At 37.7% G+C, this 16,462-nt stretch overlaps 1 protein-coding gene across 1 annotated transcript in view; it reads left to right on the top strand.

Moving 5' to 3' along the window:
* TBPL1 (TATA-box binding protein like 1) overlaps positions 1 to 16,462 on the top strand; it is a 35,714-nt gene that overhangs the window by 15,058 nt on the left and 4,194 nt on the right. The window contains exons 2-6 of the mRNA XM_056125923.1: positions 7,386 to 7,564; positions 10,485 to 10,567; positions 10,727 to 10,790; positions 13,004 to 13,107; positions 13,192 to 13,286. Of these exons, the coding sequence (XP_055981898.1) occupies positions 7,430 to 7,564; positions 10,485 to 10,567; positions 10,727 to 10,790; positions 13,004 to 13,107; positions 13,192 to 13,286 (481 nt within the window). The 5' untranslated portion in view covers positions 7,386 to 7,429. The remainder of the gene's footprint in view (positions 1 to 7,385; positions 7,565 to 10,484; positions 10,568 to 10,726; positions 10,791 to 13,003; positions 13,108 to 13,191; positions 13,287 to 16,462) is intronic.

Here is a 16,462-nt window from a genome sequence, read left to right as displayed (position 1 = left end):
TGGTAGTAACCTCTAATGTAATTGGGGGTCACTTTTTGTTTGTTTCCTTAAGGAACGTAGATTTGTAGAGGCACACTGATTTTTCTCTCCCCTGAGAAGGAGGTGGTAGGCCAAAAGTGCGTTTTCACATAATAAGCCTGAATTGGGCTGGAGCGATAGCACAGCGGTAGGGCGTTTGCCTTGCACACAGCCAACATGGCCGACCCGAGTTCGATTCCTCCGCCCCTCTCGGAGAGCCCGGCAAGCTACCGAGAGTATTCGATATGCCAGACACAGTAACAACAAAGTCTCCAATGGAGACGTTACTGGGCCCACTTGAGCAAATCGATGAAAAAACGGGAGCACCATGACCGTGAAGCTTCAATTTAAAGTACAGTTTCTGTATTGTTAATTTTCATTAAAAATGCAGTCACTGTACAGTTTTCTTAATATACTTTTTATTATGATCATTCATTTTGATGCAAGCTGTACACATGAATCCTATCTCAGAATGTGTGTCTAGATTCAATTGTATATATTGGGTGGAGATATATGTAACAGTGAAAATAGTTTAATGTAATGTATTTATGGTTATGTCTGTCAGATACTTTTTACTCAGCATTAAAATGAATTTATACAATGTGGTTGGTAAAATCCTTTTATCTGGAATGTATGGGAGGGACGGGGGGGGGTTGTTATTGAATTTTCTTCATATGAGTTAATAAAAAAAAAATACCACCCCTTAATACTGGTCTTAAAGTGTAGGTTCTTAGACCAGCATGGCCTCAAGTTAGAATGTCACCCTCCAGATTGCCCTTTCGCGCATGTGCAGTTCTGTCTTTACCATCCTCTTTAAGCACAAAATGTATTAAGGAAACTGAGGGTTTCAGAACTGTGATGATAGTTTAAATATAATAATCTGATTTCTAAATTTGTCTGTAGTATGTCCTTATCTAAAGTGCTTGAATTCTGGCATTTTGGAGTTAGATGGGATCTTAGAAATCATCTAATCTCACCTCCCACATCGTCGAGGACTTCTAGCTTCCCTAGCTGTTGTTTCCTTTTCTGTCCCTCTCCCTTTTTGAAACTTACCTTCTGGGGAACCTACAAAGTTGTGTGGCTTTGGATTTGGAAATAACTTAATGACATCTGCTTCTGTAGGACTCTCTAACAGCATCTTTTATTCATATTTTGAAAACAACTGTTTTCCTTTTTTGTGCTTAATGTTCTGAGACTTTCCTCATGTAAGTATTTTTACATATCACACTCTCCTACTTTCCCTCTGGCTATCAAGATAGCTGTGCCCTCTTTAAATGGTACCTTCCTGATAGTGCAATGTTTCTGTGGCAATATTTCTATTCCTTTGCTTTGGTCATTCCTACACACCCAGGATGTGGGATTTTGTTCTTTAATAATTAAATGTTATGTTGACTCAGTGTGATCTCTAATAAAGCAGCCCTTTTGTTCTTAAATAACTTTTTTAAATCATGGGAAATTCCAAGCAGAAATGTAGAGGGAATGATATAATGAATACTAACCTAAACCTACTTTGATATCTATCACCTGGATTTAGCAATTAATTAGAGATGAAGTGGTAATGTTACAGATTTGGGCAAAAAAATACAATTATACCCAGTATGCAAATTTATATTATACCTCAGAATAGTTCACCTTTTTTGGTTCTTGTGACAAAACTCCAGATATTGAGGAAATAATATGAAACTTTATCGACATCTAGATTTCTAAGTACATATTATGAAAAATACCTGTATTTAAAGGAAATTATAGGCAAGACACTTGAATATTTCATTACTCATATCTAAAAATAGCATATTTGTCTATATAACTAGCCACCCTCTTATTTCACCAAGAAAATTACAATAATTTTCTAATACATTTCATGCAAATTTTCCTTAAATACCCTACAGCTCTTTTGCTCAAATTAGGACACATTTCAGTTCATTGTAAAAATGTGAATTTTCTGCTTATTAATATTAAATTTTATTTTACATTTTGCCTTACTAGTCTACCCAAGGAATCAGCAAACTTTTTCTTAAAAGACAAGATAGTAACTGTCTCTAGAATGTGAATATTTGGGGCATGACATTGGTACTCAGTACTTATGCCAGTATTTGTAAGTACATTAACATGATAATATGCTAATAAATAACGGGGGTTTTTTTTGGGGGGGGGAAGACGTGCAGTGGCTGGACCCCATAGTACAGCAGATAGAATGCTTGCTTGGCAGGCAGCCAGCCCTGGTTCAATCCCTGGCATCCTCTATGGTCCCCTGCCCCCTCTAGCAGTGATCTCTGAGCACCACGAGGTGTGGCCCAAAAGACAGAAACAAAGTAAAAATTAACTGGCAGTAGTAAAAATTGACCATTGTCAGTAGTTTTCTGACTCCTGTCTAACCTATCAACATGGTTTTCTTAGTTGCTATTGCATGCATGCCTTGCTTTTAGTAGAGAATTGTCTCTAGACATAAGTTCATGTGGAGTTTGCAAAGTGGTCTGTATCCAATCTTCCCCTACTTCTGCCACTTCTCAAATAATGTACGATCCCTTTTTGGCTAAACCCTTGAGGCTCAGTTCACAGACAACTTGAATACACGTAAAGTAGCTTGAAACTGTTTTTCTGTATTCATATGTTTATATAATTTTATTCGCTTGTCTTTTAGATTTAAAGTCATTTCACCTTTGTCTTGTGGTTCATGTTTTCTTTTGTTTTTAACTTCATTGTGATTTGTCAAGGTTAAGTATCTTTTCCTGGTACCTGAATTTTTAACTTTAGTAAACCTAGATGCAGTTTCTCTTCAAAACCAGAAGGTGGCAGTGTTTTCTGGGTGCCACTACTAGCAAGTCCAAGGCCTGAAAGTACACCCATAATAGGATCTTGCTCATGAAATCATTGCAGAAAATTGAAACTGCCTCAGTTTCAGTGAAACATTTTAATAGAAAGTTACAAATTTGACATTTTCTGGGGTTATGACACATGCAGGCCTGAACTTCTCTTTTTATCAGAAGAAACTAGTTAACAAAACCGCACAGCCGCCACCATATAAATGGCCCAGCTTCACTGCTCCGTAACTTATCTCAGAAGAGAAGCCAAGCTGATGAAACTCCCAGGTACAGCGGTCTTCAGGCTGAGAATCCTGGGGTTCCTAGAGAGAGGGGCAGGGGGTTCCAAGAATTGTTCCAGTTCTAAAGATCCTAGAGCTTCTGAAACATGTGGCTTTGTATGCAGCCACATGACACTTCCAAATTCCACAATACTGACAGTTTAATAGGAGCACAACAAATTATACGGGAAAGTAGCATAGAGCCCACTAAGCTGTATAAGTGAAAATAAGAACACAAAGTGTTTAGCTGGCAACAAGCAGCTCAGTAAATTCTCAGTGACTTCAGTAACACCATTGTGAGATACAACAATTTTCACATTTTTTTAACTTAGCTATTTTTTTTTTTATAATCCCACTTACCTTTTTGTGGTAACAAGCTATATAAAATAAATTATTTTATTCCTGTCAAGGGAGCTAGCTTGGGGTGAGGGTGTGAGAAATTGGGAATAGTGGTGGTGGAGGTAAGATAACTCTAGTGGGGGTTTGGTGCTAGAACATTGAGTGTCCAAGACAACTGTATTATGAGCAATTTTGTAAGCCATGGTGTTTAAATAAAGTTAAAAATTTTTTTTAAAAATTTAAATTTTCTAACATAAATCTAGGAAAAAAGCATGAGAATCCTAAAATACTAGTTTAGAGATTTCCTTTGCAAGGAAAGGGAATGAGACATTTGGTTTGGGAAAAATGCTTGTAGGGCATCAACTATAATGCTTATTTGTAAAGTTGTTATTGATATTTAGGTATTATTCTTTTTGTCCTTTTGTTTGTTATAAATAATGCTCTCTTGTTAGCACTATGACTTTAAATGTCACTTTCAGAAACTACAATTTTTGTGGAATTTTTAAATACATTCCTCTTGGAACTTTACAGACCAATGGAAACATTGTAGATGAATCACTATGGAACATAATAAAGTAGACTACATGTGCATTTTCACAGATATTGCCCTAAGGAACTTGTGTGTATGGAGGGTGACAGGTCTTGGATTTATATGAAGTAGATGACATTGGAAATAAAATTTCAAGTTTGGTAACAAGTTTTAAAATATGGTTTGGAATTCTAGATATATGACAACTTTAATATATAAATGGAGATCAGAATATTCGGTTTTCTAACACCCTTCAATAAAATATTGATGGATTTACTTGAATGGTATTGAGCCATGTGATTAGAGACCTTTAAAATACATTCTAATCTCAGAATTAAGTTGGAGAATAGATCATCAAGATATTTAACCATGGATACTATAATAGTTATGTACAATTTGAAATATTTCTTCATACATAGTTTTCACTTACATATTGCTTTTTGTGGGCTGGAGCGATAGCACAGCGGTAGGGCATCTGCCTTACAAGCGGCCAACATGGTTGACCCGAGTTCGATTCCTCTGCCCCTCTTGGAGAGCCCAGCAAGCTACCGAGAGTATATCACCCGCACGGCAGAGCCTGGCAAGCTACCCGTGACGTATTCGATATGCCAAACACAGTAACAGCAAGTCTCATGATGGAGACGTTATTGGGCCCGCTCTAGCAAATCGATGAACAACGGGAGTACCGTGAACAATTGCTTTTTGTAGCTTATTCTCACTAATGTATATTATTTTATCATAAGTTTGTATGTATATAAGAAAATTCTAAAACTTGAGGGACTCGAGAAGATACCACTCTCACATTCAAGAAATCTGAAGTTAGGAAGTACAGGGATAAGGAATTTCCATGTGTTAGGTTCTCGGGCTTCTTCTGTCTTACAGTTCTACCACCCTTATCTCTTCATAGTCTCCTGATCTTGATTAGCTCCTAAAACTTCATCTCTCCCCCAGACTCCCAGCAAGAGTCAAAGAAGAGCATAGACCACAGGTTGTGCTCTTCTAGCTTAGGTTGTTCCCTGTAAGATGACTTCCAGAAAGTACGAATCTATTTCATTTCACACTTCACTAACCAGAACAGAATCATGTGATCTATATCTGTTGCCATGGAGATTGAAAAGTTTGGTACACTGGCCTCCTGCTTTCCACTGGTTCAGTTATTCAAAGTAATCTGAAGTTTTAAGAGCTAAATACAATAATTTTAAGCAACCATATTCACATAACTTATTCCAAAATATTGTTGTGCTTTTTCTTTTATTGTTGTTTCTCTCTTTACTGTGCCTATTTAAGTCTACATACGTAAGGGAAAAACAGTATAGATTGGGTTTGATCACATCCTGTGGTTTCTGGCATTCTCTGGGTGGAAGGAGGACCGGACCGTATCTTGGGATGTGTCCCTGGGGTTAGGAGAGGCCTCTTAAGCAGTGCCTTATTGTGTGGTTCTTTGTGAAGGAAGGGTGGAATGGATATGGGGTAAGTATCCAGGAGCCTGTACTGCCCAGTCACTTCACAGACATTTTCAAGAAAATAATAGAAAACTTTGTCAATGTCCAGATAGCTGAATATCTGGATTAGAGTCATTATAGTCTGGGTTAGAATCATCATAGTAATTACTAAGAAATTTCTTGTTGCCTGTTCGGTTAAACTTGATCTATAATAACTGTCATTTTTGTTATTTCCCAGGTATATGTGCTAATTTTCATGTTTTCTATCATTCCCACACACTGTGATAGACAGAATTCTATCTTAATATTGAGAAATTTGAAGCACAAATAGATTACTTGGCAATCCTAAATTCTAATAACTGGAAAGAGGTGACTCAGACATCAAATCTGTAGCTTAAACTGTCTCTGACCTCTGCTTATTAATCCAGCTGCTGATACATCCATAGGGTCCACTGTTCTGCCTGCCCACCCATGGTACAGAAAGACCATTTGACGTTGCTCAAGCACTTATGAGCAGAAAAAAATGAATAAAGTTGAGATACATTTGATACACAGAATTAAATAAGGTATTTTGGAGTTTTGGTCAGACTTACTGTATTCTACTCTTGGTATCTTCATTGTTTTAGTCATGTAATAATTTCACTAATCCTAAAAAGAGTACTAATTTTTCATATTTTTTAAAAATTGGCTGAAGCGATAGCACATCGGTAGGGTGTGTGCCTTGTGCACTGCTGGCCCTACTGACTGGGTTCGATTCCTCCACCCCTCTCTGAGAGACTGGCAAGCTACCCATGACATATTCAATATGCCAAGTACAATAACAAGAAGTCTCAAAATGGAGACGTTACTGGGCCCGCTTGATCAAATCGATGAACAGTGGGAGGACAGTGTTTTGACGGTGTTTGTGGATACCCAAATATTTGTAGCTGATTATAGGTCATGTGTAGTAAGTATTAGGAATTGCTTTTGTTTGTAGGAATGATTTTATTCATTGTTTTGAAAATTGCATGCCATGTAACATATTTTTAAAAGTGGTATTATACTATATTAGAGATCGTCTCTACATAAGCTAGTTTGTGACCAAAAGATTTTACCTTATTCCTTACTTCCTCCAATAACCTTAGTATATAGCATATAGAAGGTGGTGGGTAAAATGAATAATGAATGAATGTGTAGTGAAGAAGAAAATTGTTAGTGTTGTAATTATATTTCTGCTTTCAATTTAAATAGAGCACTTGAAATCAAAACAACTCAACCTTTTTATAACCTGGCAAGTTTTGTGAAGTGGGATATATTAGCACTTATCAGGGCTGACCTTTGGGACCACAGAGTCCAACCATTGAATATGGTGTGTCTGAAGAGTTGTCATGACTGTAATTGGAATATAGTGGTTATAAAGGCAAGAGGGAGATAATTTTGGCAAGCCCCTGCTATGTAAACATTGTGTAATAATTTAATTTATTTTTAATACATTTTTTTCAAGATTTTTTATTGAATCACTATGAGATAGACCCTTAAAGGCTGTTTATGGTTAGGTTTCAGTGATACAGTGATCCAACACCCATCCCTCCACCATTGTACATTTCCTAGCACCATTGTCCCCAGATTCTCTCCCATGACCTCTCACCCCATCCCCAGCCTGCCTCAATGGCAGACTCTTGTCTTTCTCCTCTCTATTTCTCACTCTCTCCCTTTTTTTTCTTTCTCCTTTAGGGCATCGTGGTTTGCAATTATGTAAAAATTTTATGGACGGCAGTTTAGGTATAGATCTTCAAGGATTTTTTATAGGGATATTACCTTTTAAAAATATTCTTAGTAGACAAAAGAATGGACTTGATTTGATCTGAGTAGTTTCTGAAAATAATGTAGATTTATTTTGCATTTTGATTTTTAGGATTATCTGTGAAATTTTTAGGATTGCCTGTGAAAAATGAATTAACACACTAACATTACTTTGTTTCATTTTATTTCTCAGGATGTGATCTTCGTGGTGGGAAGCTAAGTTTTTAAACTACCCCAATGGATGCAGACAGCGATGTTGCATTGGACATTCTAATTACAAATGTAGTCTGTGTTTTTAGAACAAGATGCCATTTGAACTTAAGGAAGATTGCTTTGGAGGGAGCAAATGTAATTTATAAGCGTGATGTTGGAGTAAGTATCAAAATTTTGGTATGTATGCTAATATAGCCTAATTTATAAAATATGATATTAAATATTCATTCTATAGATTGTTTTAGTACCTTACCATTCTAGTTGTACTATAAGACTATAGAAATGACCTCTCCTTTTAAGAATTAGCAACTTTTGGGACTGGAGTGATAGCACAGCGGGTAGGGCATTTGTCTTGCATGCAGCCAACCCAGGTTCGATTCCCAGCATTCCATATGGTTGCCAGGAGTAATTCCTGTGTGCATGAACTAGGAGTAACCCCTGTGCATCGCTGGGTGTGACCCAAAAAAAAAAACGAACTAGCAACTTTTAGAAATAGATACCTTTCTGCACATCGTACTGAAAAATGCACTAGCTGCACAGTGGTAGGGTGTTTGCCTTCCGCACAGCTGACCTGACTGCGCCAGATTTGATTCCTCCACCCCTCTTGGAGAGCCCAGCAAGCTACCCACAGTTTCTCGCCCGCACGGCAAAGCCTGGCAAACTACCTGTGATGTATTCAGTATGCCAAACACAGTTACAACAAGTCTCACGATGGAGACGTTACTGGGCCCGTTCTAGCAAATTGATGAACAACAGGAGGACAGTACTACTGAATTTTCATTAGTTCCACAGCTTATTTGAACTGCATAGGGGATGTTTATGTACTTTGTGTATATTTACTGAAGTACGACTGTACTTGAATGATACACTATTACCCCCATGTATAAATATAAATGTATAGATATAGATACACACACATATACATATAGAAATTTGTATAGAATGTTATCATAACCTTCTGAAATTAACTGACAATAGGTTTTATTCCCATTTTAGGGGTGGGAAGAGGCTCCGCAGCTGAGCTTTAAGTGTCACTCCTAATGACACTTGTACAGGTTCACCAGTTCAGTGCTGAGGCTCAGTGATACCATGCTGCTTGGGTCTCTCTGGGGGCCACCACAGTGACCCTGGCTTTGCTGAGGTGGGGGGGTGGGGGGCGGGACACATAGTACCGGGAATTGAACTTAGGGACTCATGAATGCATGCATGCAGGCTCTCCAGCACCTTGAGCTATTTCCCTAGCTCCACAGTTGGTATTCTTTATTAGCAAAGGGTTGTAAATAGTCCTAAACTGGACATTTTTGGTGTGGGGTACATCCAGCCAGTGTTCTGGGCTTACTCTTAGCTTTACAATTAGGAATCACTCTTGGTGACTATATGAGGTGCCAGGGATAGAACCCAAGTTGGCCGTATATGAGTCGGGCGTTCTACACACTGTACTATCTCCAGCCCTCACCTGGACAATCTAAATTTTAGTTTTTATTAAACCTATAATATTCCAAAGTCAATAGCTTGCTAATGTTTTGAGATTTAAATGAATTTCAATGGCTGTTCATTTGGTTTTCTCAAGAATGGTAATACATATGTATTGTGTATAATACGTTTATTATGAAAGTTTAGAATGTATATGAAAACTTGAAGATGTTCCTTTTTAATGATCACCACCAGCAGTGCTCAATTACCAACAATGCTTTGGCCGCCAGAGCTATATTAGTGGTACTTGGAGGGACAGAGAGGGGAGGGGCTTGTAATGCCAGAGATTGAACTCTGGCTATGTATGTGTCCTTGTATATGCTCCATGTATACTCTGTCACTGGATCTGTTTTTGTAGTAGGGTTTTTTAAACTTGTAGCTTAACTATCAAAATTAGGTACAGTATCTGTACTTCTTAATACCATGAACTAAGATGAGTTAAATTAGATGACAAAATTTTGTGATCTACAATTAGGGATTCTCAAATTCATCAGTAATGTTTTATTTTTTTACTTAAAAGGAAAAAACTACTGAGAAGTTCAGAGAGACAGAGTGCCTAAGATGGCTTTGAAAACAGTCTTTGCATGTAGTAAAGAATAAAGGCTAAATTGATGGACAAGCTGGTAATGAGTTATTATTAAGTAGAGTAAACTTTGTCCAGTGTTTCTCCATTATATCTGTGAAATGTCTTAACTGAGATTTAATTAAGATTTTTGGTAAATTGTCTAGTACCAGATTTAATAACTTTCTAGTTTTGACAATGTGGAATATGATAGCAAGAAGAAATTCAAAATATAACAAAAATTTTAGAGAAAAATTACTGGTTTATGTTTTATTTTATTCTTTACACTTGGTGGATGGACTTATTTTCATAAATAAAAGTTGCAAGGAAAATTTAAATTCATACATGTATTATCTTGAGTCTTAGTCCTTAACTTATTTGTGTTAACTTTATGGATAAATTTATGCAAGTAGTTTTAAATTCTTTTCATATCTAAGAAATGAGGATATAATATTACATTTTTTAGCTCCTGCATGTCTCTTACACTCAAGATACTGAACTTGAATATGTAATAGGCATCTCAACAAGATACAGTAAAAAGTAATAATGAATACTATGAAGTAGAATTAAAGTATAATCAAAAGTTTAAAACAATGTAAGGGGGTGGTGTTTTAGTAGGATAATCAAGAAAGACCTGTTTATTGAGGTGCTGTCAGATGAGACCTGCAAGAGTGAAAATAATGAAGGAGTGTTGTAAATAAATAAATGTAACAGGTATTACAGAGCTTTCAAAAGCATGAAGTTTGGCTTGTTTGAAGATCCATGAATATTGCAAATTTTAGCTATGTGACCCAAGTGGAATGAGAGTTGAAAAGTTCATATACTTAGAGTACAATTTCCTCCAGACAGTGATTTTATATATGTCTTTTTGGAATAGTTTCTTTGTGTTTTATATAGAACATTATTTTTAAATGGGTGATTTGGAGGATAGTTATTTTAGTCTTGGGTGATCTTTGAAAAGTATTTAAGCATTAAACTGGCCACATAGAACAAAACCATATGTGGAGTGTTTATGTAATCAGGGTTTTCGTTTATATTTTGCAGAAAGTATTAATGAAGCTTAGAAAACCTAGAATTACAGCTACAATTTGGTCCTCAGGAAAAATTATTTGCACTGGAGCAACAAGGTAAATGTTATATGAGATTTTTATTTTTAATTTTAAAAAATTCCTCTTATAATGGTATTTTCCCAGACTTAAATTATATGTAGACTTTTGCAAATTTCCTTAGTTTAAAATTTATTTCCTGTGAAACTGATCTTTTTTTTTCTTTCCTTAAAACTGTAGTGAAGAAGAAGCTAAATTTGGTGCCAGACGTTTAGCCCGCAGTCTGCAAAAGCTAGGTTTCCAGGTAACATTTTCAAAAATTACCTAGACTGCCAGTATATAAAGATTTATTTTGTAAAGTTAAACTGTCTTATTAAAAGTCTATAAAAATCATCATAACAACTTTTTTTTTGGAACGGCCTTTATTTTAGAGGGTTTATTTCTTTGTTTTTGGGTATTGTTCTTCAGCTCCAAAGTACAGTAGTAAAACCTTTCCTATAGAGCACATCATTTCCCATAGGGAGGCTTGTTTCCTCACATGTTAACAGCCGTTTCAGTTCTTTATGTTCTTTCCCTTATCATTTAAAAAAAAGAAAAACAAGTTCTTTTGATCATCTCAAGGGGGCATGTTGGGCTCATGAGGGCAGAAACCCGCAGGGCTCTGTTGACTGCGCACAGTAGAGTGGTGACCAGGAGGCTCTCACCCCTGTGAGTCATCTTCCCTACCAGGCTAACGGGATCCCATCTGATTATGCAGAGACATAAATTTAATACACATTGTATACTCTGTAGGCACTTGAGAAATAATGAATAAATGAAAGATAAAGACGAGTTGTGGTCCCAAGAGAGGCGGGCCCAGGCTTTATGGAATGTGGTTGGGAAGTCGAGTGTCTTGTCTGTCTGATGATGTCTGAGGATGAGGTGTGAGTGCAGGAAGCACTGAAGAGCAGGACTCAAGAGGGCAAAGTGTCACTACTGGAAGAGGATGGCAAGGTCAGGGAGTGGCTGGCAGTAAGGGGACCCGAACTTGCTGTTAGAGCCACTTCTACAGTTGTGCAACTGACTCTACGAGCTTTGTGCAATTCTAAGTTGAAAGATCATCCAGAGTAGTGATCTCATTAAAGTTTTGGAAGCGAATGAGATAAAACCACTGGCAGAAGTAGTGGAATTTATCAATTTTAAACAATAGTATTGTCTAATCAAACAATATTATAAAAAACATTGTTTTTAGTGTGGACGCTTCTTGGCATAACAATAGAAAGGGCTTTGGTCATATTTTGAGGTTTTAGGGTTTTTTTTTGTTTCTGTGTTTTGTTTTTTAGGGTAATGTGGGGGTAGGATTATTAGTATGTTTTGGGATTTGGGACCACACTCGGCAGTGCTAAGGGCTTATTCCTGGCTCTGCACTCAGAGATCACTCCTGGAAGTGCTCAAGAGGCCAAATGTGGTACTGGGACTCGATCCTAGATCAGTCACATGCACGCAAGCACTCTATCATCTGTACTCTCTCGAGCCCCAAAATGAGATATGTTGAGAGAAACACCAATTAGTTAAAAAGTTTTGCTTCCTAGGAATGATAGACCCTTACTGCGTCACCCCACCCCACCCCTACCGCCCAAAAAAAACCTCTGATTAAATTCACAAAAATGTTATTTTACTTCATTGCACCTAAGAAAAAGCTTCCTTGGAGCTACCTGTTCACTTCTTTTTTTTTTTCTTTTTGGGTCACACCCGTCGATGCTCAGGGGTTACTCCTGGCTCATGCACTCAGGAATTGCTCCTGGCGGTGCTTGGGGGACCATATGGGATGCTGGGAATCGAACTTGTGTCAGCCATGTTGGCTGCGTGCAAGGCAGACGCCTTACCCACTGTGCTATCACTCCAGCCCCACTGTTTACTTCTTTTAAGTGATAAATTTCATAATTTTTTACTTGAGGACAAGTGAGGAATACTCTGCTTTAATTTTCTTCCTCACTAGTCTCTCTCCAGTCCCTATAATTTCAACATCCACGCAAAGTCTTAAAAAAAAGGCAAGAACTGAAAGACTCCAAATATACTGTTGTAATCAGACAATTTCTCAGATTTCAGGGTTTGTGTGTGTGTGTAGGGAAGAAGAGTCCCAAGGCCCACTCCCAGCAGTTCTTGGCCAATTGACCCAGTGGTTCAGTGCATCAGTGCGGTACCTCTGGAGCCCTTCAGTACAAGAGATTACCTGGGCCACCCTGACAGTGCTCATGGGCCTTCAGGGTTGCACCAGTGATGTGCAAGATCAAATTAGTGCTGCCTCATATAAGACAAGCACCATAATCCCTATACTCTCTCTTCAGTATCTAAGGTTTTACTTTTAGATGACATTGTTTTAGCTTTTCCCTCTTAATTATGATAGTAAGTCATTTCTGATAATTTTAACTTTTTAAATCCATGTCTTAAGATTGAAATTAATTATTAATGATTGCCCTGATGAATAGGATTTTTTTTTTCTAAAGTAACTTACTGAGCTTTATTTCTTTCCTAAAGGTAATCTTTACAGATTTTAAAGTTGTAAATGTTTTGGCAGTGTGTAACATGCCATTTGAAATCCGTTTGCCGGAATTCACAAAAAACAATAGACCTCATGCCAGGTAGGTTTTTGAAGAATAACTTGAAATTTGAAATGACTTATCAGGTTACATGTATTTTTGTTAATTGCGGCTTTTTTTTTATAGTTATGAACCTGAACTTCACCCTGCTGTGTGCTATCGAATAAAATCTCTAAGAGCAACATTACAGATTTTTTCAACAGGAAGTATCACAGTAACAGGTATTTTACGGTATTAAAAACCAGGCTTTCCAGTTATGGGTAGATAAGGGAAGTTCATACAAAAATAGAAATAATATTGATTTGTCTTGTTTAGTTACTTCCACTTTTTACGGAGATCACTCTATCTAATTTAACACTATGCATTAGTTTTACTGCTTCCTTTTATACTATTTGAAAATCTTGTATATTCTTAGGAGGCCTGGAGGCCACTTCAGGTGATACTTGGCCTGCCTTTTGTGAGGTGCCTAGACCAGTGGTGCTCAATAGTTACCTAGAGTCATACCCAGCAGTCCTCGGGGGGCTATGTGGTACTGGCGATTGAACAAGGAGCCTCTCTTAAGCCCAGCCTGCACTCTAGCACTGAGCTCCCTTCCCTGTGTTCACTCATTGTTTTCATGTAGTTTATTTGTACTGCTGTTTATTATAAACGGTAGATTCTCATTGTGTTGTGGTAGACAGTGTTTGAACATACTATTTGGATAACCAGTTTGCTGTAATTAAGAGTATTCTAGTACTTTTTTTTTTTAAGGAGCGGGTAGGGCACCTGCCTTGACACAGCTGATCTAGGTTTGATCCCCAACAACACATCTAATTTAACCATCTAATTTAACACCATACATCAGTTTTACTGCTTTTTGTACTATTTGAAAATCTTGGCCCAAAAACAAAATAATGAATACTCTAGTATATAGTTTCACTCTCTGATTTTTTAAAAATTTATGATATCTTGCATTTAAAATACTTGAGAATGCACTTTATTAACTTCAGAGGTATTTCTTAGCAAAGTACTTAAACAAGATTGGCTTAATTTTGTTTTTGAGTTGGGGCCACACACAGCTTTGTTCAGGAATAATGGCTCTGCACTCAGGAATTACACCTAGTGAGCTTGGGGGAGACCATATGGGGTGACAGAGATCAAACCCGGGTCGACCTTGTGCAAGGCAAGCATCCTACCCGCTGTATTATATCTGGGACCCCCACATTGGTGTTATGTTTTATGTGATTTTGTTATAATTTTCGAGTCTGTTAAGTATTTGGAGAGGGTGGCTTCCAAAGTTGAGGATAGACAGCAGAGGAGAGCCTCAGAGTGCAGAAAGTCACTGTAGTTATAAATTATATAGGGGCCAGAGAGATAGTATAGGGGGTAAGACACTTTGCCTTTCATGTGGCCAACCTCAGTTTAAAAACTGACACACAAAAGAGGACATGAAAGAAACAGTGGATCTCACAATCAAGAAAATACAGGGAGAAATGAAAGCAGAAATTGGAAAGCTATGCACAAAAATGTCATGAATGAAAGATTCCATAGATGAAATAAAAAACTCAGTCTGTGCCCTCAACAGTAGAATGACCACAGCTGAAGACAGAATCAGTGAGCTTGAAGATCACCTGCACCAAGCCAACAGGCAACAACAAACAATGGCAAGAGACCTCAAAATAGCTCGAGAGCGAATCAGAGTCCTAGGAGATGATTCCAAGAGGAACAACATTAGAATCATAGGAGTACCAGAAGCTCAGGGAAACAATCTCAATGAAAAAGCCACTGTTAAACAAATCATTGCTGAAAAAATTCCTAGAGCTCGACAATACAGCCATTCAGATTCAAGGAGCCCAAAGGGTGCCAGCTAAAAGAGACCTTAACAAAAACACTCCAAGACATATCATAGTTAGAATGATGGATGCCGCAGATAGAGACACAATATTGCAAGCAGCAAGGTCAAAGAAGGAAATCACATACAAAGGAGCACCCCTTAGATTCACAGCAACCTATCAGAGAAAACCCTTCAAGCCTAAAGGCAATGACGGGATATAATGAAAAAGCTCACTGAAATGAATGCTTCACCAAGAATACTCTATCTGGCTAAACTCTCACCCAAACTCAAAGGAACGGTACACTATTTTCTAGATAAACAGCAGCTCAGGAACTTCGTAGACTCAAAACCAAACCTAAAACAAGGGCTAAAGGGGCCCTATAAGATAAGACAAACCCTACAAGCACAACACACCCTTACAGAAAGATGACACAAAACCCCATAACAATAATCTCTTTCAATGTCAACGGTCTAAATTCACCAATTAAGAGACACAGAGTGGCAAAATGGATTCAGAGACAGAACCCAACATTCTGCTGCCTACAAGAAACTCATCTCAACAATCAGAGCAAACACAGACTCAAAGTTAAAGGGTGGAAAACAATCCTGCAAGGAAACAGCTCCCTCAAAAAAGCTGGGGTGGCTCACATCAGTTTCAAGTTGAAAAAGATTAGAAGGGACAGCGAAGACTATTTTCTGTTTATCAAGGGATGTGTACAACAGGAAGAAATCACACTCTTAAATGTATACACACCTAATGAGGGAACAGCTAAATATTTAAAACAGCTGCTAACGGATTTTAAGGAGGACATTGCTAGCAACACAATAGTAGCTGGAGACATCAACATCACCTTATCACCTCTGGATAGATCAACAAGAACAAAACTCAACAAGGAAACATTGGCTTTGAAAGAAGAAATAGAAGAGAGAGGGCTTATAGACCTATACAGGGCTTTACACCCCAAAAAGAAAGAGTACACATTTTTCTCCAGTGCCCATGGAATATTTTCCAAAATAGACCATGTGCTAAGACACAAAACATACCTCAATAGAATCAGGAAGATAGAAATAGTATCAACATTCTTTTCAGACCACGATGCACTGAGAATAGAAATGAATCACACACAGACATGGAGAACCAAGTCAAACACCTGGAAATTACACAATGGAGTACTATGTAGCTGTTAGAAAAGATGAAGTCATGAAATTTATATACAGGTGGTACCACATAGAAAGTATCTTTCTAAGTGAAATAAGTCAGAAAGAAAGGGACAGACATAGAAAGATTGCATTCATCTGGGGAACATAAAGTAACAAAATAGGAGACTAACACTCAAGAATAGCCAAGATAAGTACCAGAAATTTTACTTCATGGCTTGGAGGCTAGCTGCACATGCTAGGGGGGAAAGCAGCTCAGATAGAGAAGGGAGCATCAAATAAAGGGTGTTGGGAGGATCCTCCCAGGATGGGAGATCCATGCTGAGAATGGACTGTGGACCAAATATGATTGCCACTCTATGCCTCTGTTGCAAACCACAGCACCCAAAAGGAGAGAGAGAAAACAAAAGGAAATGCCCTGCCAAA

The sequence above is a fragment of the Sorex fumeus genome, unplaced genomic scaffold, assembly GCF_029834395.1.
Source record: "Sorex fumeus unplaced genomic scaffold, SorFum_2.1 ptg000061l, whole genome shotgun sequence".
In the NCBI taxonomy this organism is placed as follows: domain Eukaryota; kingdom Metazoa; phylum Chordata; class Mammalia; order Eulipotyphla; family Soricidae; genus Sorex; species Sorex fumeus.
This window is presented reverse-complemented; position numbering and strand designations above follow the sequence as displayed.